This window comes from Lasioglossum baleicum, chromosome 10 (assembly GCF_051020765.1).
Source record: "Lasioglossum baleicum chromosome 10, iyLasBale1, whole genome shotgun sequence".
Taxonomy (NCBI): domain Eukaryota; kingdom Metazoa; phylum Arthropoda; class Insecta; order Hymenoptera; family Halictidae; genus Lasioglossum; species Lasioglossum baleicum.
The window spans coordinates 98184-124649 of NC_134938.1; the positions used below are offsets into that span (position 1 = coordinate 98184).

At 42.0% G+C, this 26466-nt stretch overlaps 1 protein-coding gene across 3 annotated transcripts in view; it reads left to right on the forward strand.

Moving 5' to 3' along the window:
• Window positions 1–26466, forward strand: part of Ptx1 (pituitary homeobox homolog Ptx1) — a 44766-nt gene that overhangs the window by 5370 nt on the left and 12930 nt on the right. For 2 of the 3 annotated variants that reach the window (XM_076431867.1, XM_076431869.1), the window contains exons 2-3: window positions 16838–17038; window positions 19413–19669. In XM_076431867.1, coding sequence (XP_076287982.1) covers window positions 16838–17038; window positions 19413–19669 — 458 coding nt within the window. The remainder of the gene's footprint in view (window positions 1–16837; window positions 17039–19412; window positions 19670–26466) is intronic. The other variant, XM_076431870.1, reaches the window with a different exon arrangement.

The window sequence follows — 26466 nt, forward strand, 5'->3', positions numbered from 1 at the left end:
CATAAAAACGTCACTGCAACATAAAAAATAGCAGAGATATAACTTGTAACAGAGTTAGTATACAACCAGGCACGTCAAACTCGTTTATGTACCACACCACCAAGGGCCTCGTTAAGGTTAAAGTACATATTACATGTATACATTAATTCGAGATCGCAATAAAAAAAACAGACACAGAATTGGTATAATTAATGGTATAATGCTGTATACCAACAGTTGTTCAAAATCATTGATTAAAGTCTCCTTCTGTAAGTATTTATCTAAAAACGGTCAATCTTCCTGCATTGAATTTGATTCGACGAAAAGCGCGACAGACCTCTAAAATCCGCAGTCTGCTTTCTGATCGAGCCTGCAGCTAAGGAACAGAGACTATTTTCTCGTGTCTTGTCGATCTACAACAGAGAATCGAGCAGGATTCCGTTGGTGCTTATCGTGGCTCGACTCTAGGCGGTTCGAGGCGGTTTGGTTGCGTCGCGAGCCGGCCGAATGTTTCATTTGAAAGTGAAATAGCCCGGCGAACGGGTCGATGTGTCGAGCCGTAGATAAAGAGGCGAGGCAGCGGGTGCGTGAACAAACATTCAAGCCAAATTTTCTGGTATCAGTCTGGCCTGCCTCAATGGCCGGGAAAAAATAAATGAGAGAGTGAGCCGTGTTCCTCGTCGACGCGCGACGCGCGACGCACGGAACGGTGCGCGGTTCGGTTCGGTTCGGTTCGGCGCAGCGGAAGAATTTCAAGCTGCACGTACATAGTACACTCGCGGGCAAGTTGAGGACGGAAGACAATCTCTCAGTGGCGCCACCACCTGTTTTGTGATTCATTAACTCACCGGCTTATCGGGATAAGGCAGACTTATCCGGGGCTCGAACCCGACACTGCGGCTAAACCCGATCTTATTCCAATGGCATCCCACCTATCCCCGTTTCAGTTTCGGTCCCGCTACCATGCCGCCGCGCCGCGCCGCGCCAGCAGCTCCCACTTTCAGACCGCAGGTACCCGGCTCGCTCATCTCTTTACGAAATCGCAGACTTTTCTCTGCTCCGCGTTCAGCCGAATCATACAACCCCTGCTCGAGAACCGATCCGATTAATTCGAGACCCTATCCACGCGCCGCGCCGCGCCGCGTTGATTAGTTGAGTGAATCGAGGATTTCCGATGATTCAGATCGGCTACCCCGGTGCGGTGGGTTCCTCTATCCGCGAGAGGATGATAAACCGTTTTACCGTTTTACCGTTTTACCGTTTTATCGTTTCTCCGCAATCACGTCTTCTTCGCTGGGTAAATTCGCTTACCAACTTTACCCATTAACCCTTTGCACTCCTTTGTCGAGCGTAACTCGACGTCAGAGATAGAAAAATGTAAATAGAACGGAGTTCTTATATGTACATAGGTGTATATATGTATGTAGTTATATGGTGTAATTGGTTTACGCTTCTTTCTGTTTGTGTTATAGATTCCAGATTTTCAATTGCACATGTATTCGTTATACATACATACATAACGATAAAACTGCTTCAATGAGAAAAGCAGCATACATTCTTATAAAAAATCTCGCAAAGTCAAAATAAAGTGAATCTTGTTACATACGTACCTATTAGGTTGGCAAGAAGGTAATTTCGGTATGTTTTAACGCGTTTTAAGGTCAAATAAAACCCAATTTTTTCATTCAAGCAATGAATTTTAATGAATAAAATATTTTCCATTTTGTTCTATGAAGTTACTAGAAAAATAGCCAAAATATCATCGAACAAAATGGAAAATATTTGATTGAATAAAAAAATTGAGTTTTGTGTCACCTTAAGCCTTAACCCAATAGTTTTATAAGATAAGTTATTTTATAAAATGTAAGAGAGAGAACTACATAGTGCAACTATTTCTGAGCGTGCGAGGGTTAATAAGATCTCGTTCTTGTGGATCAGTGACCGCGACACCGCGCGACCGTTTATCCTACGTCTAAATCCAACTGTGATTTTCTCGTGGTCAAATCGGAAGAAAGGAACCCTTCGGAAAATCTGTTATCCCCCTTTCGGTCAATGCCAATATCCCAATATTTTGTCAACAGGCCGGCATACGGCCTCTACCGGCTTTTCGATCGAGCCCCCCGGTAGTCATTAACTACCCCTTTATTATGGCGATGCCTCTGTGATCGAGTCTGGCAGATGCGCCAAAGTCAACCCTTGTTGCCTTCCTCTAATGGTGTTGACAAATTGCTCGGCTAGCCGCTAGGTCACCCCAGGGAAGCCACGCTGATACTCTTCTCGCCGCAGACACTTTGGCATTTGGACGTCCGATCTTTCGGATCAATGCGCTGCTGAAATAAGATGGTCCACCCTTTCGATTAGAGCTCGTGCCGATTGTGAGAAACTCGAACCACATATGCATTACAATACCGAAGATTTAATCTTCAGTTACTCGCACTCCACTTTCTACGTAACTGATTTTACGCATTTTATGCATTTATCGCATAAATCAATAGGAATAGGAATAGGAATAGGAATAGGAATAGGAATAGGAATAGGAATAGGTGCAATTTAAAACGGTAAAAATATTAGAAGAATTTGAAAATGCTCTATTACATATAATATATATTATTTTCAAACTCTGTTAAACATATTAAGAAAGAAAATACATTTCTATTTCACTGCAGTTTGTTGCTATGTACATATTTAGGTAGAAAATGTTTAGTTTGCATAAGGAGAGGGCCGCTTTGTCTAGTATAACTGTATATAGACTAGATATTTTACGAATAATATAAAAATTCATTTGATCCTGTAACGACTTTTTGTTACATTAAGAATAACATTACAGTATTCTTGAATTTTTTAAATCTTTTCCCGTTTTATATTTCATCCAACTAATTTCTTCTTAAATGCATCAAGATCCGCAGTCTAGTCATGTTATTAGAAGAATTTAAGATAAAGGTAGAATCGATGCCGTATAAATAAATTACAAAATGGAACTACACACAAGCTTGTCCGAATTGATGTTTTTTTCTGTGAGAAGCGGAACACGTGATAAAGCAGAATTTTTCAGAAGAATTCGAGACATCCACGAGCAATACAGTACATGTATGTAACCGGGAACGGCAACGGGAACAGGAACGGGAGCGGGAGCCAGCTTTTCCGAGGCATAGTACGAATATTATTGAGTCGTCGGGGGTAGTTAAATCTCCCGATGAGCCGGGCTATCAAGTCGATTTTCCGGCTCGAATTTCTCGATCACCGAGGCAATCGTGGCGGTCTTCTAAGCGCGACAGGAACCAAGCCCGTAGGATCAACATAGAAATGAACTGATTTCCTTCCCATTATCTCAGCTGCCGCGGCAAGGTGGAAGCTCCCGACCCCTGCCCGGACCGCCTCGCTCACGAACGAGGTTTGTGTACTCGCAAGTGGGTTTCGATTCAAGTGGGCAGGGTCGGTGTCGGGGGTCGTTTCGTCCTGAAAATTTCTGTGCGTGCCCAACGTGTGAGAACCGTGGAAACCGAACGAGCCCATGAGAAATCATCGCGAACCTCTGGTAGAATTTGACGCTGTAATTCTAGAAGCTTCTCAAAACATAGCACCTTCCCAAAAACAACTTGTAACACGATTTACGTCGGAAAAGTTGAGGGGTATTCTGGTTCTGAACTTGGAAAAAATCTCTCTTGACTCTCTTTAAGCGCAAGCGTTCTTGAACAGGTTTACGAAACGATTTGTTTTAACATTACGTTGCGCGCGTTGTTGCCACATGGAAGGACCTATTAATTAGCGACCTATAATCTGGTGACTTTGAGTTGACCTTGAGAAAACCTTTGGAAATTCTGAAGGTCAACATCTCGGGTATCTCATTATCAGAAAAAATTGTGTTTATTCGATGCGTATCCCTTTAAATTTCTTTATATGTACAAACAGGCTAATTTCAGATACATACATACATACATAGATACACACTAGTACACGCATACTTTCTGCTGACTGTACCGACGAAGAAAAAATGCTGTAGAGTCATATTTACGAACGAATATTACGAGAACAGATTCAATTTACAACTTGTTAGATGAATCTTATAGTATCAATAATTATTATCAAGAATAAGATGTTAATAAAATATACTCTGAGAGAGAGAGAGAGAGAGAGAGAGAGAGAGAGAGAGAGAGAGAGAGAGAAAGTCTATTTTATCATACAAGTATGTTATGTTATATGTATGTATACAAGTATCAAAGTGATTAAAGCATAGTCAACATAGTGAAAGCCTTGTTCGTTTATCAAACTGAAGTGTCGGAAGTTAATTTGAAAAATTCTGTCGCACAGCGACTAGATCTCTTCGTTCACTGAGAAGTCCGTAAAGGAACTCGTAAAACAGTGTAACGTTGACGCGAACACATGTTTTATTTCCAAGACACCAGGAAGCATCGTTGTATCCTAATTAATTAGCTCCGTTCCATAGGCCCCATAGGCCCCATAAGCCGCAGGGGGTTTTCCTAGGTAGCGCCGAGCTGTCTAAAACTCTCGTAAGACATTCTATCCGTGGAGTTTTCCGAAATGGCTTGCGACACGCGTGTTAAACTGGAAAGACGCATTGCGTCTCGGATTACTTATCGGTCCCATGTGCTCGAGTGCTCAACTGCTCGACTGTTCGACTGCTCGCAACCCCCGTCCCCCGCTGTGTCAAGCTCTCGGACTAAACAAATTGGTTAACAAGCGCTGCCGAACCCTATCCATGGAACTGTCCGGTCCCAGACCCGCCATGTCGGATAAACAAACCTATACATATACTGTTTGTCTTGACACTTGTCTAACAAGTTTCCCGAAGAAAGCGAAACTTTGCCAGCCATATTATGGGTTAGCTTTCATAACTCGAAGACATTCGAGTACAGTTCTTCTTAAGAAAACTGTCGAACGTAGAGGGGTAGTTTAGAAGAGTTGAAAGCTACCGAGCTTCTGACAAATCTGTACACTGACACTCGTTGTTGTTCGAACAACGACTACTTAATACTACTCTGCCTTAAGTTTCAAAGTAACCAGAAATGTCGCACATTCACCTTTCGAGTTCGACTGGGGATCACGAGTCACTCCTCGGAAAACGGATCATTTTCATAACTGCACAATTGATATTCCTCGAGAGACCATTTACAGCGTTGTTTACCAATCTTTTGAAATATATTTTTTATGTCACCTCATCTCTTTCTATTGCCCTCCCCCATCAAATACATAGCTGCCAATTCCATTGATTTACCAGAAATTAACCAACGAAATGGTGGTTTCTTTATCCACCGAGTCAAAATGGACCCAAGCTCCGACATTCAAGAGTTAATCCTCCTTTCGGAAATGTTCAATTTTCTTACTTATTCTTCAACGAATAACTAATTCACTTAATTGTGTCCTAGCACATATCCGTATTTTTATAGAAATTCTACCTATTGTATTTATGTTGATTATGGTGAAACTTTTGTTGTATCAATTTGATTTGTTTTTCATTACGTCAACCAGTTAAAACATTATTGTCGACATAAGCGACTCTTCGTTGATCACAAACAGGGATTAAATAGGAATGTACGTATGTTTTCCTTTAATAATTTTGGCAAACTGAAAATTTTCAATCTAAAACGTTAACGGACCAAACAAAGAAATCAGCGTCTAGTCTCAACGTGTCCCCATCCTAAATAAGAAAGTCCATTTCTGGAGACGCGTGGACCAATAATATCGTCGATCGACCAGCGTTTCCAAAAACTTGTACGTACATAGAAAGAGATGGACTCCGAGCCTAGTTTACAAGGAAGTACACTCGGTCGTTGTTGCAACGACGTGCGGCGCGGCACGGCGCGGCGGCCGACACGGCTGACTAATAAACGACTTCCTAAGGAAGCCAAGGATTACGAGATTAGGTGATCGTAAGCAGCCTGCGCTCACAGGTGCTACCCCCACGCGATCTGTGTCGTACTTGAACCCCTCACCGTTTTTTCTATCCCGTCGACCGACGGGATGTGCTGGTTTGGTAAATTATTGACTGGCCGACTGTGCTCCTCCGTCATTCGAAGATCGGCTCGATGACGCTGCCACACACTTCGCTACGTGACACACTCTGACTTTTCGAGGGCGTGACTCGGTCTTGAAACACGGATACCGGAAATGCACGCGGTTTCTGCATCTGGGAAAAACACATTGGTGTTTCCGTGGGGCGGAACTTCCAAGTTGCCGTGTCAATTTTCGAGTGCCCTGACTAACGTGGATGTCCCCTCTAGTATAAGTGATTTAGTGGTGCAGTTTATATATTTTAAATAAGCTTTTTCAATATAAAACATCAAGAAATAAACTGTTGTAATGAAAAAATCAAGTCCCATAAAAAAAAAAAAAAACTTTGATGACTAAAATTTCGACAAAAGTGACCTCGAGACAATTTTTTTCTCTTTTTCTCTGACCGAATCGAATATGTTAATTATTTGATCGTTGAGCGAAACTAGTAATTTTAGTGATGCTGTCGAATATGTGTTAATTTACGATTATTAGATAAAATCTCTTTGGACATATGATAAACACCGCTACTTATACATACATACATAGAACTAGAATTAAAGAACTTGTACATAATCTAATTTAAAATCATATGTACATACATATGTATGTATATCTTGGAACGTATCAAAACGATTGAACAATTTCATTCGGCGTCGGTTGCGTTATAAATTTAGTTTCTTCTTATCGTGTCGAGAGAGGAATTATCTAAGCGATTAAAACAAAATTAGCAGGTGTTCCGTTTTCCGATTTCCGATTTGCACACCAGTCAAGATCTTAATGAATTCAATCTGTCAGAGTTATAAAACCCAGGGATTATAACCCGAACCACTGCGCCGTAATCTCCGATATAAAATTATCGATGGAGCGTTATTTCGGTCCTGCTTTCATTACCCGGAAATTTTACCCGCGCGGCAATAAAGCTTGTACCAATATCCGCGTATCCGCGGCATCGATCAAGAGATATTTGACGAGGACTGACATTTACCGTTAACGGATTTACTATTACCGTAATATTTTCTTTCCCAACAGACTCATCTAATCGTTTTATTAACGGAGGACGTTAAGCAGTTTTCGCGAAGCCGTTTTCGAGCCGATGAAACATTGCCACGATGTTTTATCATTTTACGTATGGAACATGCGAATCATGCTTCTATTTTGATGAACAATTGTAAATTTTATTTAGCAAACGAACCAACACGAACTAGAAAATGTCGTTGTACGTTTTAGTTCCTCGAAATCATGATTATACAGTGTAGATATGTTTTTGAAAAAATCAAAAAACTTTTGTTTTTCAACAAAAAAAAGTATAAAACAATTTTTTCTAGCCCCATAGAAATTCCTAACCCCGTACAGATAGTCCTGAAAATTTGTCATAATTTTGCATAAAGATCTGCTGTCTAGACATAAAGTTTAGTCTAAAGAATTACACCAACCTCGACCTCCAAAATATATACATAGTATGTATGTAGTCACGAATAAATATTTTCAATATTAGAATTATCGTGGGGGTGAATGATGAATGCGCGCTAACGCAGCCGGTGCAATTAATGGCGTCATTCCGAAAAAGTCGAGGACAGCTCGTCGATAATCGCCGGGCAATGAGACGGTTGCACGCGGTCATGAATAAAATGGCACGTACTGTAAAAATTGTGGGTGTTTAGTGGACCGTGTCCCGATTGTAATTCAACAACGAAGAGGGTTGCGAGGGTCGCTAAAATATCCGTGTCCCCCAGCTGTGGGGGCCTATCGAAAGTCGCACGAAATTAGTCTCATTCCAGCAAAATTCTTGCACTCGACTCGGAGCACTTCAGTAAATCAACTGTTATGTATATGTAATATAACTATATAGACTATAGATTGTGCAGATCTTTATGCGCGTTTATAGCAAAATTGAGGGGATGAAGTTCAGAATTGAATCCATTTTTAGTTTTTTATAAGTACATATGTACACATACCTACGCCTACGATTTTCCTATACCCAACTGCATTGTATTAGGACTAGGAGATATGCACATACATACATATGTACATACAGGGTATATAAAAAGTAATGGTCATCCGTTCATATATGGGTGAATCTACACCTCTGGATCGGTGGACATTTGTAAGAGAAAAACTTGCCGCAAAATTGTTTATAACAAAGAAAATTATTGTTAAAATTGTTTTTTACATCAACACCTTCCACTCATCTAGAAAAGAAAAAGTTTGAAAGAAGCCACATGCCGCAACCAAATACATACATACATAGTTACATATTCAGATATATGTAATCTGTTAAAGCCTTACTACATATGTATGTATGTAATATGTACTAAATACAGTCCACCCGACCGTGTCGATGAAACGAAACATAATCGTGTGCGTGCCTCGAGCAAACGAAATTTAACGGGACATTCGTCGATAAGCCCATACCAAAAAAGTGATCGTCTCCCTGTCCATTCATTCGAATCATAAAAAATTTGAAATTGCAAAATGTGATAGAATACCTTATACATATCCATTGTTACACATAAGAATATTGATCCTACATTATATAAAATACGAACGTCAAGTATAGGTACTTAGAAATGTTTCAGAATCTTCTGTTCCTCCGTCGGATCAAGTGGACACTGGTGGACACTGCCATTTTCGCGAATACGTCTTATTAACGATGAACCCCCACACTTCTACACAATCACTGCACACTGCACAACACACTTTCCGATATCGTGACAGCGAACGGGAAGAAGTTACTCTGACCTCGATCAAAATAATTCTACGGTTGTCACCACTGTAAAGGACATTACAGCAAGCAAAAAACGCATGCGAATCGGTTTCGAACCGGCCGATTATTTTACAACCGTCGCGCTCCACGGACCTAAGGATTGATGGATGGAGGGACGGTTGACTGCGGCCATGTTGAATTGCGCGCACTGTGGCGCGCTCTATAGGCGACTTTAAATATACTAGTGTAAATAGAACCTAAATACATCATCTTTAGCAGGAAACAGAACCCACTGACATGGATCAAAACTAGCTTCAACCGCCGACGAGATACTATTATAAATGATATTAACTATTAAATAATAGTATTCCTTGAGAATGCCTCTCTCTCCGATTGAGCTACGAATTGATCATGTCTGGCCTACGAGCACGGTGTATTATAGAGGTGTTACGACTAAGCACCTCTGTAAGGTTGACGTTTTGTGATAGATAGAGGTTAGTTCGTCGCTAGATGGCATATCGGGCATCCTCACAGTTTTCATGTACGTGTGTGAATGAAATTGTGCGTAGCAGCGTGTCCTTGTAGCCCGGGCTAACAATAAGGTATGTGCCGTACATACATTAGCACGGGCTACATGAACACGCTGCTACACACAATCTCATTCACACAGGTATGTACATGAAAACTGTGAGGATGACTAGTATCCCATCTGGCGGCGACCAGAGAACTAACCTCTAAAGTCCTTAGGTCCATGCCGCGCTCCGACACTTCTTCAACCCTCACAGATGTACAACACGTGCGATCGAAGACAATAACAAAAGGAATTTCTTTCACAGTTTCCCCACTTCTCAAACTAAAGTTCTTCCGCGACACCTCCCTCCAATTAATAAACGCAACATTTCTTCAGTACTATTTTATACATATATATTCGTATATACATATATTCACCTCTACGACGGATGACCATTACTTTCTATACACCTTTTTATTACCATTACTTTTTATGTATGTACTTGGACGAATTCGCCAAGCATCGTAAAAAGTATTTCTTCTTCATCTAAACTAACGAAACATTAAAAAAATATTATTCACTTTAATTGTAAATCGATGCTGAAAGAGGTGTCCACTAGCAGCAATACGCACGTGTGAAAGGTTAAGAGATAAATTTTTTTATCGTTTCAAATTCAGAAAAATAGTTATGTGTAAGTTATGTGTAAAAAATTGTAGGTTTACCAGTTTACCTATAAAAAAACTGAAGGTGGCCTATGGAAAAAAAGAGTCTGCAACAAGTTTGGTACAATTATTTTAAAGCTCTCCTCGAACCATGTTACTTTAGCTACAAAAACTTCCGATCGAACGACTAACAGCAGAAGAATTTTAAGCTGATCACGCTTCGTGATCCACAGCCTGTATAAGTTACTGTATCGTCGGAATAAAAATAAAAATTGAATTTTGACGAAATTCTTTTGATTCGGACGAGAATCGATGGGGGTTTATTCGAGTCGAAAATGAAAACGGTACATATACATATGTATGTAGATCGGGAGTCCTCGGTGTCGTCTTCTTGACGGAGAGCGACGCGACGTCGCGTCGTTGCCGCGCCGGTCGCAAGCACAGCCGCTCCGTAAAATCCGTGCGGATTAGCGGTCCACTAATATATCCCGCGGGTGTAAAAATGCGACGAAGCAGCTGAGATATTCGTTTCGTCGTCCTCCCCTCAGTTTGTACATGGCCGGTTAGTCTTTGACGTAAAATAACTCGAAGCAGCGGAGAAAAGTAATAAATTTGTGAGTTACAACCTGTCTCGACGTCCCTCCAGTTAGCATCCAGTTCGCGCCTCTCTCCTTTCTTTATTTCACCATTGACCCGTCTCTACCCTATATCCCCCCCGTTCATACTTCATGCACGCGTTTGCCAGCGACAGTGGTTCCAAAGTTTTTAGCAATTCAGAATCAATGACTGGCCTTGTCCAGTATGCGAATGAACACTTAAGCTGCATGTCTGTTGAAATTAATATTCGCGAATCGTTCTTTGATTTCCCAAGATCTTAGGTGCCAGAACGGAATTCGAATATTTAATCCTTTGCAGTCGGACCTATTTTATCTCGAAAATTAACACGTTCGCTTGCCGCGTGAGGCGCATACGATCAATATACTATGTACATATGTATATGTACATATACATATTTTAGATTTGATAATATTCTAGCTGACGTCAAAACGAATCCAACGACTTACATTGTTACACCGTTAAACTTCGAAATAGTGCTAAAATCTTAATCCGGGCTACTGTGCGACGGGTCGATTATATTTTCCATGTGGAAACATGCGAACCGATGCAACGGGACACCTCTCCCTGTCTTCTCCTTCTTTCTGCAAAAAATAGGGACCGCGGAGTCGGTGAAACGGCCCTTGTTCTCCTCGTCTCGTTCCCGGGAACAGGACCATGAAAAACGGTACATACTGCGAGCAGGCTTTGTGGGAAAATTTACGAATACCTGCCCCACGGACTTCTTCTTTTGCTAGTCCGTTTGCAGAGGATATCAGTGCCCTCCGGAGATCGATCTGGGTCTCTCTGTGAACGCGATACTCGCTGTCCTTGGATTGTACGATTAACATGATCAATATTTGGGTTGCTACTCTCTGGCATCCATTTCCGGATTAGTGTCGTGGTACATTACACTTTCGAGCAGACATATTACAAAGCTCTCGATTTACAGATTTTCTACGAAATAACAAAAGAGAAGGCTGAAGCGTGCGTGGAAGGAATAGCGTTAGATATTGAAACGTGAAAGATGCCGTCCTATAAATTTCGCCCGGTTGAGCAAGTCGCTTAAATAGTGCGTGTCGGATCAGGATGTAGATTATAAGATTAACTCTGATCTTGAAATAATACACAAGGGTCGGAACGAGGAAGTTTAGCCGTTGCGTTCTAACGCGTTCTGCTTTTATCAAAACACCATCGAGAAATACATTTTTAGTGTTGCGACCATCGAAATACATTCATACATACTGTGTTCCATCGTTCTACATCTACATTTTATAGTCAGCGAGCGCCGATGTTGTACGGGTTTACGAACGTATTTACATTTACTTACGTTTCGAAAGAATAAAAGCCATGACACGGGTGACAAAAACAGTTCCATTATTTATCGCTATATATTTATTATCTTAGACACACGATTGCTGAATCAGCCGAATTCACAATAAATAATTATTTAAATACTGATTTAAACAACAAGTTATTTATTATTTGGATATTCAAATAAAACGGAAAAATAATTATCTATTGTTTGAGCAAATCTAAATGAATTTATTAAAAATAATAAAGTTAATTGTTATTTACAAATACAATTTGCAATTATTATTTGTATTGGCAAATCATAAATTAAATTGTACATACATATATTTTCATTCATTAATCCGCCCTCCGGACGAGAGCCCCCCGATCACTGGCGGTATACCTGAAATGGTGGCGTGTTTGCCGATTAAGGCACATTGTCCAACATTGTCGCGCGATGACTGCTCGAGCTGCTGCGCTCTTTTCGTGCGACGTGGTACGTACCGTAAAGCAGCGTCGCGTGGCGATGAGCGGCACCTTTTCGGACATTTTCTACCTATAAAAACGGGTTTCGATAATCATAATACATTGTACATACGCACACATGTACATACATAGTACATAGTAAGTTGTCGTGCAACTACGAATAAATCGACATCTCTTCCGTGTAACTCTGCCCGTGTCGGAACGGTGCCGATACGGAAATGGCCCATGTCTGTGCTGATAGTATAAATCGCGACCTTTAACCGTGTTATAGGACGGTAGGCTGTTGTGGTATTTTGTGGGATTCGTTGTGGGGTGGGGTGGGGAGGGGGTGATTGTTCGACGGTGAAAGTGTTGGTCATGTGTCATAACAGTGCGAATCGCGTATAATCGACGTTGCGTGTCCTTCTGCCGTAGAAACGTTTGTTTACGTCGGCGTCGCGCGTCGTGCCCAGTCGTGCCCAGTCGTGCCCAGTCGTGCCTAGTCGTGCCCAGTCGTGCCCAGTCGTGCCGCTTACATTCTTCGGTTACGTGCAACCGTGATAAATTGCACGGAGTTCATGTTCCGAGCTCGGATGTTGTTTGCCGAGGAGCCGAGGAGGCATCACCGATAACGGGACATCAGCGAGCGGCGCGGCTTGCTCGCATTTCCTTGGGGACTGGCCTAGCAAACAAACCACTCGCGGCCACCCTCTTCGGCAACACGGCTTATCCTCGTATGGCCGTTCGTAGGTCTTTACACGTGTTCCACGGTTAGCACACCAAATAGGTAACCGATCTGTTTGTCTATTGTAGATTAAGAAACTATTCCGCGCGGTTTATTTAACGCCAGTGTCGGCGAAATTCGAATTTACTTACAGCGGAACATTTATCAATGCGGAATGTATCCGAGACACAATATGTAGAACGTCGATAATCGGTGAACGACTGAGAAAACATGGAGAATCGGTCACGCGTTTAAACTGTATTCAAGTGCTGTAAATTGTGTAGGAGAGCACAGGAATTGTGGTCAAGTAGAACTCGGGTTTTCAGACATCAAAATTAATGTAGGCATACAATAAATATGTATGTATATTATTTCTCTTCCGTAAAATTATTCGGGACATAGAAGTTTATTTTTCTGTTTAGTAGTTTTATCACAAGTTGTAGAAAATGTATTGATACTCTTTTGAATTCTTATAATCTTTCTATCGTTTGAAATTACACCTAACTATTTTTGTCACAACAAGAATTACTTTCTTACTCGATGACACAATTTTAGTGGGCGGCTTGAAAAAAAATCGCAAAAGAAATTTCAGTAGGTACATATAGCTAATAAGATCCACCCTAGTAGACGAACGATTTGATTGCTGTATGTATCTCGTAAACACAACGCGCGACATACAAGCACTGTTTCCATTATACTGCCCAACCCCTCTCAGAGCGGACGAGTCTGACGAACAGTATTATTTCGTCATAAACTAACTTTCGTTGTCAACGGGAAACGACGCTGCGCCGCGCCGCGCCGCGCCGTGCACCGTGCACCGTGCACACAATCTCTCTCTGTCTCCCGAGTAATTATTTATCCACGCGGGTATTCCGGCGCGAATAAAAAAGAGAAGAAGCGGAAAGTAGTCGAGAATAGGGCTCGCGAGTGTGTGAGCTGTCAGTGGCAGTCGAGCAACGGAGAAGTTAATCGGGCCCGGTCGTTTAGTTTCGCTCCGTTTAGTTATATTTGGTTTCCACGGGGGCGGCAAAGAGGAGGGACGTGGTTCACAATTAGTCGGCGCGTAACTCGGGCTGATTTAGTGGCATGCTACCGCATGCTACCAACGACGAGGATACGCGTGTCACTCTTCCAGGATATCGCCGATTGCGTTACAGTCACAACCTTAACGCTACAAGTACCGAACACAAAATGCGACTGCTACACTATATGTATATGTATTATATGTATGTATGTATGTATGTACATTGTTTTATTCCAATGACAACACTGAATTTATTTAAATTTCTTGCCATTTTCGTAACAATATGTGCTTGAATGAAGAAATTGATTTAATCATTTCTAATGGAAGCATCTTTATAATTCCGATAATTATAAAATAAAGAATGTAACATTGGTCAGTTAGAGGGGTAAACTACTAAAATTAATGCGAATTTATCGATTTTTTTAATAAAAAGAATTTTTCAACGCTAAACCTACCACAGTCAAATTGATCGGTTTTCTGTTCCATAGTTATTGAAACGATAGAAACGCTTTCGATAGGAAATGACTGAATTCAATTGTTTATTTAAGCACGTATCATAATGATACATAATGATATCATATAAGATCTGGATTAGGTGCATCTTACATTGCTGAAATTTTGAAATTTGTAATCTTATAATCGTAAAATTAGAAGAGTATGCCGATGGGATATTAGCGCCAAAAGCGTTTAACGGTGGGCGTTCTAGCTCCTTTTGTATTGGTCTGCTGCATCGATCAACTGAAAACCATTATTATTCTTTATGCGTCGAACAGTGCACGAGAAATATACAATTTTATTAAAAAACAATCTACGCACGCGACGCCTATCGTTTTCGCGGGAGAACCAGCTTACATTTTAGAAAGACTATACATTCACTCCCACACGATTGAAGGCGTTCTGAAATCTTATTCTGAATTTCATATATCAAGATGAACCATAAACCACTTCACCCTTGCTTTCACAAATTCAGATTGGTTTAAAATATCACGTCCACGCGTCGTCGTCGGTACGGGTGAAGGTTAACTCAAGTCGTGGAATAGGGTCTCGGAAAGCTCATATGTATGTATGTACCAGTGTTGGGCAAATTTTATTTCAAATAATTGCAAATAATAACTAAACTTCTTATTTAAATCAAAATTATTTAAATAATTCCAAAAATGATGTATTTATTATTTCTTATTTGCAAATAAAAGATTATTTACTATTTCGACTGAGGTGGAAATCAATTAAATAGTTTTTGATCTTCTCTTATTTCCTGTATTTTATATGTATATGTATACAATGAACACGTGGCGAAATGCGAAATGAATATCGTGATTACCCGTACGTATAATATTTACGTAAATACAACTATTTTTTGTACCAATTTGCTTGGGTCTGTTGCACGTGTTGTCCAGCTGTCGGAGTTGAAGTTGTCGGAGCGCGGTGGTTGTAAATAATCGGCCGATTCGGAGCTGATCCGTGGGCGTTTTTTTTCTGCCACAGCAACCTTTTCAGGTACATACATATGTATACCGGCAGTGGTCGGGGGGCTCTCGTCCGGAGGGCGGAGTAGTGAATGAAAATACAATTTAATTTATGATTTGCTAATACAAATAATAATTGCAAATTGTATTTGTAAATAACAATTAACTTTATTATTTTAAATAAATTCATTTAGACTTGCTCAAATAACAGATAATTATTTTTGCGTTTTATTTGAATATCCAAATAACAAGTGACTTGTTATTTAAATCATTATTTAAATAATTATTTATTTAAATAAATTTATTTATTGCCCAACACTGTGTGGTATGTACTACTTTTTTTCAACCAGTAATAACTTAAATTATTTATTGCAAATAAAAGGTAAACGATTGATTGCGAAGTGACTATGTATTAGGTTGTTGCATATGAAATGTCCGATTTTTAGCAATGACATTAAACAAACGCAATTTTGAACCCAATGTATTCCATCTAGAAAATTTAAGTTCCTTGACTATATTACGGTCAAAATAAGATATTATGGTCGTTCATGTTTTTCATTTACAAGATTGTTATTTTTTGATTTTGTAGTCCTCTTTTACCATCAACGCGACTACATAATACGTTAACGTTATTGACTTTTAAAAGTGTTTTTAGGAGAAACGATGGGGGGAATATACGCTTCTTTATTTAAGCGCCTATTACGAATCAATTTAATAATCTTGTAATTTTCACATCATGTCGATCATTTTTAGTGTTCGGTGGGTTTACTGTTAATCGCTATGATAACACATTATTGCTAACAACTGCTCTTGCGTGTTGTCACGTGACGGCGTATGTTTACAAACGATAGGAGCGAGTTGGATAGCTGTGCATTATGATTAGCGCGATGCCTCGATATATGTGAAGAAGATTTACACGATATTTGAAAATAATTTCCCCCGCTACTTGGAGGTGTACATATGTACTGCTCGAGGGGCCCAGAAGCTCGATCCCCGAAAAGTATAACATGATTTAACGAGGAAACTCCTGCCAACATATTCGTCGCATTTTTCTGATTCGAATGAGACCAAACACAACTTGATCACTATCTAGTGGTATATCGTGGATTAAACGAGTACATAAGTGTGTGTGTGTGTTTGGTGTCGTTTCAATCAGAAAAATGTCACGAATATATTGGTAAAAGTTTCATAAAAGACTAATTAAGAACAGTGACGTTCTAACATTGGTTTGGTCTCGCCGATGCTCTGGTGTCATATCGATCCGGAGGTTTTCACATGTTTCGAGACATCGCTGTGTATGTACCTACTTTGGGTCTGTTCTGTCGATAGACAGAATCATAGCGAATAGTGGTGATAATGGAGAAGTTAGACAACGTTGCAAGAGGGTGTAATGCGTTTTGCAGTATGGACACAGGGTGAATTCCGAGACGAAACGAACGAGGGTTTAGCAAGGCTCGATTCGACGGGTCATGGATCTCACACATCCGGTGGTAGCAACCCGAGTAAACCGGGTGCGACACCTACAGCACCCTCCGGTGGTGGATTTTCTACCGCGCCGCCCAGGTCCCGCACGAACACAACACACAGGCCGGATATCCGAAAAGGTAGGCCTAGCCACTTTACAAACTTTTCTATCGCACCCGTTTATCGTTTACCCTTTCCTCGTAACTTCCATTGCGAGAAGCTTCGTTTGCCAAATCGTCCTCCAAACCGAAGTAGTCGGGCTACATTGAAATTACTATCGGAAAGCTGGTGGTTCCTCGTGGATTCGGACGGGAACTTTACTACACCCGAGCAACGTTAAAAGCCATAAAAGCTCTTCTATAGTTGCGAGCATAACTGTTCACGCACACATTAGATCAGAATTAAATCAAATATAATAAAAATTGGCTGCATCGATTTCAAGAAATGGAAACTACAATTTAATTTTATGATACGATATATGTAAATATATGATATGAAATCGATATAATACCTCGTACAATACTTGAACGTTTAGTAATTGATCAGATATGTACCAACATATCTAATAACGTAAACAATATTTTACATAATAATAGTACAACAATTTTTAGTGGCGCCTCTCAGTGTCACCATTCGAGTGGTAAGGGTTAATTTCATTAGAACACAAGGCGACGCGACGCGACGCGACGGGTTTATCGAAAATTCGTTAAAATTTGTCGGAATGAAATTCGGTGCGGGAGAAATTCCTTATGATTATCCCCGACCATTCTCACGGTCGGTGATATCAAATGATAATAGAGAATGTCGTCGAGCGCGGCGCGCGAGAAAGGTGAGGAAAATGCTGCCGTCGTTTGTTTGCACGTTTGTTCGGCACTTAGCCGACGCTCTCGCAGCCGCCCCAAATCCCCGCAAATTGAAATATCTCTCCGAGTCTTACGGTCTTGGTTAACAACAAACCCCGGGGACGGATCTCACTTCACTCGTTGTAATCCCGAGACGAGGGCGAAGCCTCTCGTACTCCTTACGCGCGAGTCCAGCACGTACCTCTTGTTACCGGTAAAGCTCGCTAGTGTGTCTGGATTCAAAACTCCTTATCGTCGCGCAACGAATCGTCGCGTCGCGCGTCGTTCCAAATACATACAGCAATGCCTCGCACGATACACGCAAAAACTTCGGGACCGAAGTGACGCTTATATCGTGGACAGTGGTTGTTCCCTGACCTTGTGCCGCATGACGTTACGGTGGAACGCGGTGCTATGCCTAGAGCAGTGGTCGGCAAACTTTAACATTAGTCGAAAGAGCCAAATATCAGCGGTACATGCAACGATTTAGATTTCTTCCGAGAGCCGAACTCCTTTACGAGAACTCGGTTTTTAAAAGTCGGTTAAAACTAGATATGTACACCGACTAAAACGTAATTGTAGAAAGTTTTGATGTTGCTTCCAATCGGTGCGGCGCGGCGTGGTCCCATTGCTAGCTACATAATACTAAATACATACATAAATTGAAATGCAGCGATAGAGAGAGAGGGAGGGAGGGAGGGAGGGAGAGAGGGAGAGAGAGAGAGAGAGAGAGAGAGAGAGAGAAAGATAAAAATCGAACGATCTCGATATACGGACCGTAGCCGATATCAGCGCGAGCTTATGTCATGTCGGTTAGGCACCTCTGTAAATAGGCAGGGTCGGTCTTACCTAAAAGATAGTTAGCGGCATCATCAGTCGCAGCGTAAGCGGCACGCTTTGAAAAAGTAGGCAATCGATCACACGGTTGTCAATGCGAGTAAGGGAGGTTGGTGATTTGCTGTCGCGAGGCCAGGGGCGAAATACCCTCACCTGTCACTATCATGACAAACATTTTCGTGGCAACTCTTGAACAACGGGATATGTAGCACCGCCATAAAGCAGAGATAATATTTCATTATTACTCATGTTCTTCTCTCATTAAAAGACAGCGGATTTTATGCATTTAGGATGAGAAAACGTGTAGGTGTCATTTTCAACGTATTAAACTTATTAAGAAAATAAATTTCACTCCAGTTTGTTGCAATTCGGTTAGAACATTTTTATTTTGAATACAGATCCGCTGTCTGCTCGTTACCTACCTTTCGTATAAGTATAGTGAATCGATAGAGCATTATAGTAACTAATCTAACCTAACCTAAACCTTTGCACTCCGAATTATTTTTCAATTTTCTTGCCAACAATTCCCTACTATTTGAAGCGTTTTATTTGAAATTTATTTTATAAACAATTTTCTGTACCAATTATACAACAATAAATATGCATATCTCTCAAACTTTGTTGTAATGTATATTTGTGATTTTATCCCTGAAATGGGGTAATGTGTCATTCGCATCCGCATCCGCATACGCGCTGGCGAACGTTTTCAAGAAAACGCGCCACTAATGTGTGGGACAACAATGTTATTGTAATGGGGTGGTAGCATAAGTGTTTGGTAGCATAAGATGGTCGCTGTGTGTCTTCGTTGAGAATGTGATATCTTAACACGTTTCAGGTGTTCGGACACCTACAGAAGTGAAACACGAATTGGGCGCTGGTGGAGGGGTGGTTTCCCCCGTTGGCGTGGTCGGTGTAAACGACGCGGACGATAAGGACGGGAAGAAGAACAAACGCCAAAGGCGGCAGAGGACACATTTCACGTCGCAACAACTTCAGGAACTGGAGTATTACTTCACGGCGAATCGGTACCCGGACATGCCGAGCAGAGAAGAGATGGGTCAGCGTCTGCGGCTTGCAGAGTCACGAGTCAGGGTAAGCGACAACATCGATTACCTTTTCTTTTGAAATCGCGCAGAATCGTTTTTGTGCGTCAAAAGTATACAGTATACAGGGTTTTTCCCGGAAATGTCGCCCCTGTCTGTTGAAAGGGGCGATTCCCGAGGTAATTTGAAGTAATTTTTTCCTTTGCGAAAATGTTGTCCGCTGGTATGTAGCGTGTTCCGATTGGTCCGTTTTTGACTTTCGTTTGTAACTCCTTAACAAAGCCGCGGGGAATATTTTCACACGGGAAAAAGTTATATTTCAAATCACCTCAGGAATCACCGTTCCAAGAAACTCGAGCATTTTTGGGGCAGCCTGTATGTTCGACAAATGTTTTAGAAAAATATTTATGAAATGATGAATTGTATTACTTTTTACCAAGTGTTGAGTAATAAACTGTTGAGCTGTATCAGAAAATTATGTGGACAAGAGCATAACAAAGTAATAGAACAATTTCTCATATTTCCGAGTGCTCGAGGGTAATTACACACTCCCCTAAATCAGTAATCACCAATTTGTTAATTCGGCTGTGAGTCGGTCAGTGCCGAGCTAACCATGGATAACAGATCTCGAAAACGATAGAATGCGCAAAGTACATACACATTTCGAAATCTCTTGGACGCAGTCTGACGTTTTCGTCGAACCGTGGCAATAATCGCGGCGCGGCGCGGCGGTATTTTCTATCGGAGATTGCGCAGACGAAAGATTCAGAGACCCAGGCCCCAATCCAAGCTAATGACTCACGTCGCCTCGTGACTAATTGCTTCTTGATTAAATTGTGCAAAATGAGTCGACGCGCGTCGCGTCGCGTCGCGTCGGTTGCAGTGGCGTGGTGGTGTTTCTTTTTTTCCGTCGAAAAGCATCGCTATCGGTTTCTTCCCGCGTTATCGGCCGATCGAGCCTCTATCGATCATATTTTTTATTCTGGACAAACAATTCTGCGCAAACGGAAACGTTACTATCTATTTTAATCGGCGTGTATCGCGTGTCCTGGCTGCAAATGACTTGCCGAATGTACACACTCGTAAAACTCTGCGCCGCGCCGCCCGCACTCGAATGCTAGCAACTTCGGTCTTGGTTGATCGAAGTAGCAACCCACAATGGACGCATTGATACCGTAAAGTATCGATTACAAAGCCAACAATTCATGCTCCTCGCGCCCTGATACCTCGAGGCACTGTGCCCATCGTTCGCTTCTGGAAAATGGCACTTCTGCCTGCCGATGCTTCCTTTTCGAAGTTTTCTTTCAACACCCGTTCGACGCGTTTACTGCCACGCGAGCAATACACCCGCGACATTGTTTTTGTGTTTTATCAAACTCGAAAATCAATTTTATCTTTATACAAAATAAGTGTTTTGTGTATTGATTCCAAGAAATAGGACCTGCACAAAAATTTGCTTCTTTTCCTAAGAAGTTTAGTAAGTTAGCTATACTCCAAAAGATAAAAGTATCATCGAGCCCTGTCAACAAAGAAATACAAGATTTTGTCAAAATCTAACGGGACAGAATGATGGCACACGGGTGTTGCTCGTGTTTCATAACCAGACTGCGGATTTTATGCATTTATGACAAAAATGGGTAGTTGCAATTTAAAACAGTGGACAGATTTAACAAAATTTAACGCTAAACCTACCACGAAGGGTCAAATGACAGATTTTCATAGATGTCGCGAACCATTCTTTTCTACAATTAGAAAATGATCCTCTGCAATTTGCACGATTGATTAATAAAGCTGTATTCTTGAAAATTTAACCATTGAATTTTATTTTCAAATCGGGCACGATCCGATGAAGTCATCTGACATTATTTGCAGCTTATGGACGTTATGAAAGAATGAAAGAAATTATTACTTGGCCCTTGTCTGTTGCAATCGTTGCAAACAATGTTTATGTTGTATAAAGTTCTGCAGTCTACGCGTAACGTGGTACACAAAATCCATGAAACCCGCGCCGTCCAGTTATGGAGAAAGACGCGAACATTGCAGTCTCTACATGGGACAATATTTGATGGGTAGACAGCCGATCTTTATGGAAACTCAAAGTCTGTTATCCGAATTGCGATAAGCTAGAGTGAAATAGAAATTTATTTTCTTTATCGACGTGTTTAACAAGGTGAAAAAAAATAATAGGAGAATAATACTTTTAAATTCTTCTGTTTTTACTTTTTACTGTGTTTTAAGTTGTCGATCCGGATGTACATATGTATTCGGAAATAGTATTCGGCGAGCCATGTCCACGGTTTGTCTAGCAGTTTGAGCCGGATCAACCGGCAGGACATGTCTTTCCCCGGGTGTGACAAGTCTTTCGCGGATCCGCGTGTTTCAGCGAGACATCTCGAAGCGATCATATCACGGGATGAGAGGGCTTGTTCGAAGCGAGAGGAAACGTTGGTATGGGGGCTGGAAGAGAAACGGGAATATGGTGGTGGGCAGGCACGAGGTCACGTGGGGTTGCGCAGCTCACAAGGGAAGCTTTGCGCCGCGGCGCGCCGGTAAGCCCTTCTGGATTTATAGAACCACACAGGCACGGTGTTCCCGCCACGGTGCTATACGCCATGTACCAAAATGCTGCGGATCCCAACTATCGCGAAACCACGGATGCGTCCGCGAATCGTAACGTTCCCACAGTGGCATTCTTCGCCTTTTTCCTCTATTTGCCTCTACTCTCTCGCCCCGGGAATATTTTAAGACCCACGAAAGCGAGGAGATCGCGTCGGATTAAACCCCCCCCCCCCGCCCGCTGGTTCATTTCGGAGCTCATTCGTTTCGTTTTCAAACAGTCAGTCAACCGCTCTCTAATTGAGCCGACTGCAAGTCAAATCGATTAGAGGTGCACGGCCGGCTACCGGAAAGACTCGCCCGAAAATTCGCTCTCGATCTTGGAACTTTTTTCAGCCAAATGATTGCTCGTATCGAGAGTCGAATCGGTTAAAATTCCATTGCTGAATTCGTTTTCATGGTATGTACATATCCCATTTAAAAAATTGTACCTTCATTTATAAAAAAGTAATGCAGATACATAGAAAAATTACAGACGACGCCATTACATTGCTCGCAAAAAGCAGTCGGAAACAACGTGTGTCTGTCGAAAGAAAAATCGGACTTACCGATTCGAACGATCCACTGTGTGGTGCACTGGTTGAATTGCTATTCAGGTTTTATCCGCAATTCCGGTAAATCCGAGGACAAAATAGATAAGCTTTGACGCATTTATCGACGAGCATTAAATGTTGCATCGGGATTAATTAAGCGTATCGGAATGACTAGAACTGAGTAAATGCGGCGCAATCGCGCCCCGTAAATTTTAGTATCTCGAAGTTCGTGTAACGCAGAAATTTCGACCGAAGAATCACCGCACGGTCCAACGAGTTCAACAACGATCGAGGTGTTCGCCCGGGATGATTATGGTACAAGCAGGATGGTCCACTGACAGGAACATCGACAGCACTATCCACGATGTTCACCAAACCCCGAAACCCGCGAATAGTCAACGACCAATTCGGCGTGCCTCAAAAAGCCCCTAAAATCGACCATTTTTTACTATCAGACGAGCGATTACTCGTGATTACATAGACTGCAGAATAAATCTTTCTGCAAAATAAAAATTGTCTGCATCGATTGCAAGAAATGGAAACTAAATCGAATGTTATTTTTAGACTGCGGATCTTGATGAATTTGTAACAAATATGAGCAGTCGAAATTGAAAATTGTTGAAAAATTTTATAAATTTAAGAATGTCGACATATTTTCGAATCTCCTCTATTCAAATCATTCAGGAAAGAACTAACGTTCAATTTAGTTTCTATTTCTTGCAATAGATGCAGACAATTTTTATTTTGCATAAAGATCCGCTGTCTACTTATAACTATCAAAATTCATCTGACAATGAAAGCTACACGCATGAAATTCAAGTTTCTCCTGTTTTAGGAAATTATGACCTACAAAAAAATTCTAATTATTGGCACTGTGTAAATTAAATCATAGTGCAAGGGGTTAATGTCTACGTAATATCGAATAATAAACAAGGCGTTCTCGAAGACACATTATACATACATAATACATAGTTCATAACAAATATCTACAGGCTTTGCATAATAGCTCCAGGTGTGGATAGAAAAGATCCTACCCGATATTCCCGATATTCCCGATATTGTAAAAGAGTCGATCGAATTGAAAAACTACAATAAATCTTTCCACGTCGGTGTTCTATCTCGATCAAACTAATTCGATAGTGACTTCTCCTCAAGATAAAGTGATACATATTTCGATTAAAACATTAGTTTACAGTATGGCCACCGCTGATAATCGATTGAAATCTGAACTGGGGATTTCCATCAGTCACGGGTAATTGGATCATACGCTCGTATTAACCGTCGAAATGCCTCGACCTCAAATCGTTATCGCGATTCCCGAAGCGTCCGTTCGCCAATGACTCCGACTCGCGAATCATGGCTTGTCGAACAACAAGAATGTTGTAGTTTACTGAAAACATTCTTTTCTCGATGAGTAGAAGGTATTGATGTAAAAAGTCTTTAACAACAATTTTCTTTGTCAGAAACAATTTTGCGGCAAGTTTCTCTTACAAATGTCCACTGATCCGGAGGTGTCGATTCATCCCTAGGACGGGTGACCATTATTTTTGCGTACACCCTGTACACAATGAAATGTGGTCGTATTTGAGAAGATGTACGCATATTTGTGATAAAGTGCTCTCTTTCTTTTTAATGGTAAATCTCTCGCGGTACTCTCATTCGCACGTTGTTTACTCTCTCACGGTCAGCAATACACTCTCTCGTTCTCTCGACTCTCGCGTACATTACAATCAGTTATTGAACATTCTGACATCTACGATGTGTTCGTACAAACCAAAACAAGCATACCGATCCTTACTTCTCATCCGCGCCACAATAAGTCCCTAAAACCAAGTCCACGCAAATTGGTTCAGAAGCCGAAGATACGAATTATAATGTACATATATTAATTTACATTATTGTACTCCAAATAGAATTTCATTGAACTGTACAGAGTCGAGTAATAATTTCCAGTGGAAAACGGTAACCAACCCCCCAGGGGGTTGGTTTGCCTCGTTGACTAATTTATAATATTTTGTACTTCGTACTGACTAATCGGAGTTTTCGTTGATCGATCACCTGTCATCGAACAGCGAGCCGGTAGGCGTTGTGAAACATGGTGAGGTGAAATGAAGAATCTCGTGAGGAGTATCCGATGGCCGGAATCGATATCCCTTGCTCACGGGTCTCTATCAATTCATGCTCGGACTGCAGCGCAGCGGTTTGGCGACAGATAAAAGATCCGAACATGGCACAGGGACCGAGTACACTCGAGGAAAACGGAGAAGGCCGAAGAGAAGAGGCGGCAGCTCGAGAGAGGGTCGTAGAAAAGCAGAAAGGGCTAACGAGAGAGGGAGAGAACACGCGGGGGAGGGTCGCCTAGGTACAGTTATCTGCAAAGAGGCAGGCGTATGTTTCGGTCGGTGGCAGCAGAGCGCGGCCGTCCGAGATAATCCGCCGGTGATTAAGACCATAAATCCATCGGCGGATTAGTATGGTTGCATCGCATACCGCGTGGTGGCGTCGCAGCACAGGACTCTCTCTCTATGCAGCGATGCATCTCTCTCTCTCTCTCTCTCTCTCTCTCTCTTCCTGTTCACCTGACCGGATGCATTATCTCTGTCTCTGTCCACTTTGGTCGGCCTAGGATCGCCGTCTCTCTTCTCCCAATAGGCTTGCTCTGTCGCGACGGACACACGTCGCTGATCCGTGTTGGTATATCTGTTGGGGGAGGTGAAGCAAGGTGTAGGAGGGAAGTTACATATATGTAATGTACAGAGCACAAGGGTGGGCAACGATGAGAGAGAGAGAGAGAGAGAGAGAGAGAGAGAGAGGGGGGGAGTAGTGAGAGACGAAAACAGAGAAGGAGGGACGAGGGAGAGACCGAGCTTACACGCCATGGGAATGGGAAATGGGACGCCGCGGAATATAGGTGGACACTAACCGGTATGAGAGTGAGGATTACCGAGTGTCATCCGTATTCGGCCGGGTTAGCGGCTGTCAGCGGCCAATGCCATCGCTATATATCAATTATTACCTTTGCCATTGCAGCGGCTGGTTGCATTTCGATGCACGCGTTGCTGCACTGCACTGCGGTCGCCCGGTGCATATCTCTTCCGTAGGCCGATTTGCATCTACTATGTGAACGCTGCGCCTCTCTCTCTCTCTCTCTCTCTCTCTCTCTCTCTCTCTCTCTCTCCTCTACCATGTGTTCACCTTGCTTTTCTATCTCTCTGTCTGGTTAATCTTTTTCCACGCCGATCCTCTCGCTCCAGCATTCCAGTTACGCGGGTTTAGCGTCGAATAGCTAGCAGCAGCCGGCCATGCACTTGCCAGCTCGTAAGTTCTCGTGTGCACAAAGGCTCAACCGGGCTGTCTTCGGGATTTTCGTCGGCGACCGCCGCGCCGATCCGTGCTGCGTTATGAAGCCTCCACGACCCGCGGCCACAGGTCCGGAAATTAACGAGCCCCTCCGATTGAGCCCGCGACGACGTAGATATCTGTTACGCTGATACAAGGGGATTCGGGGATAAGCGTTACGACGCTTTCCGCTGCTTCGTTTGATTCGGGGATTGTCCACGGTCCTTTTATCCTCCCGCCAGCGCGCGAACGCACGGTGATCTCGACTTTTGCTCGTCGGAATTTTAGAGTTACCTTGGATCTTCCCAGGAATAATTGTAATCAAATGTCAACGTGACTCGCGCAAGACAAGCACAAC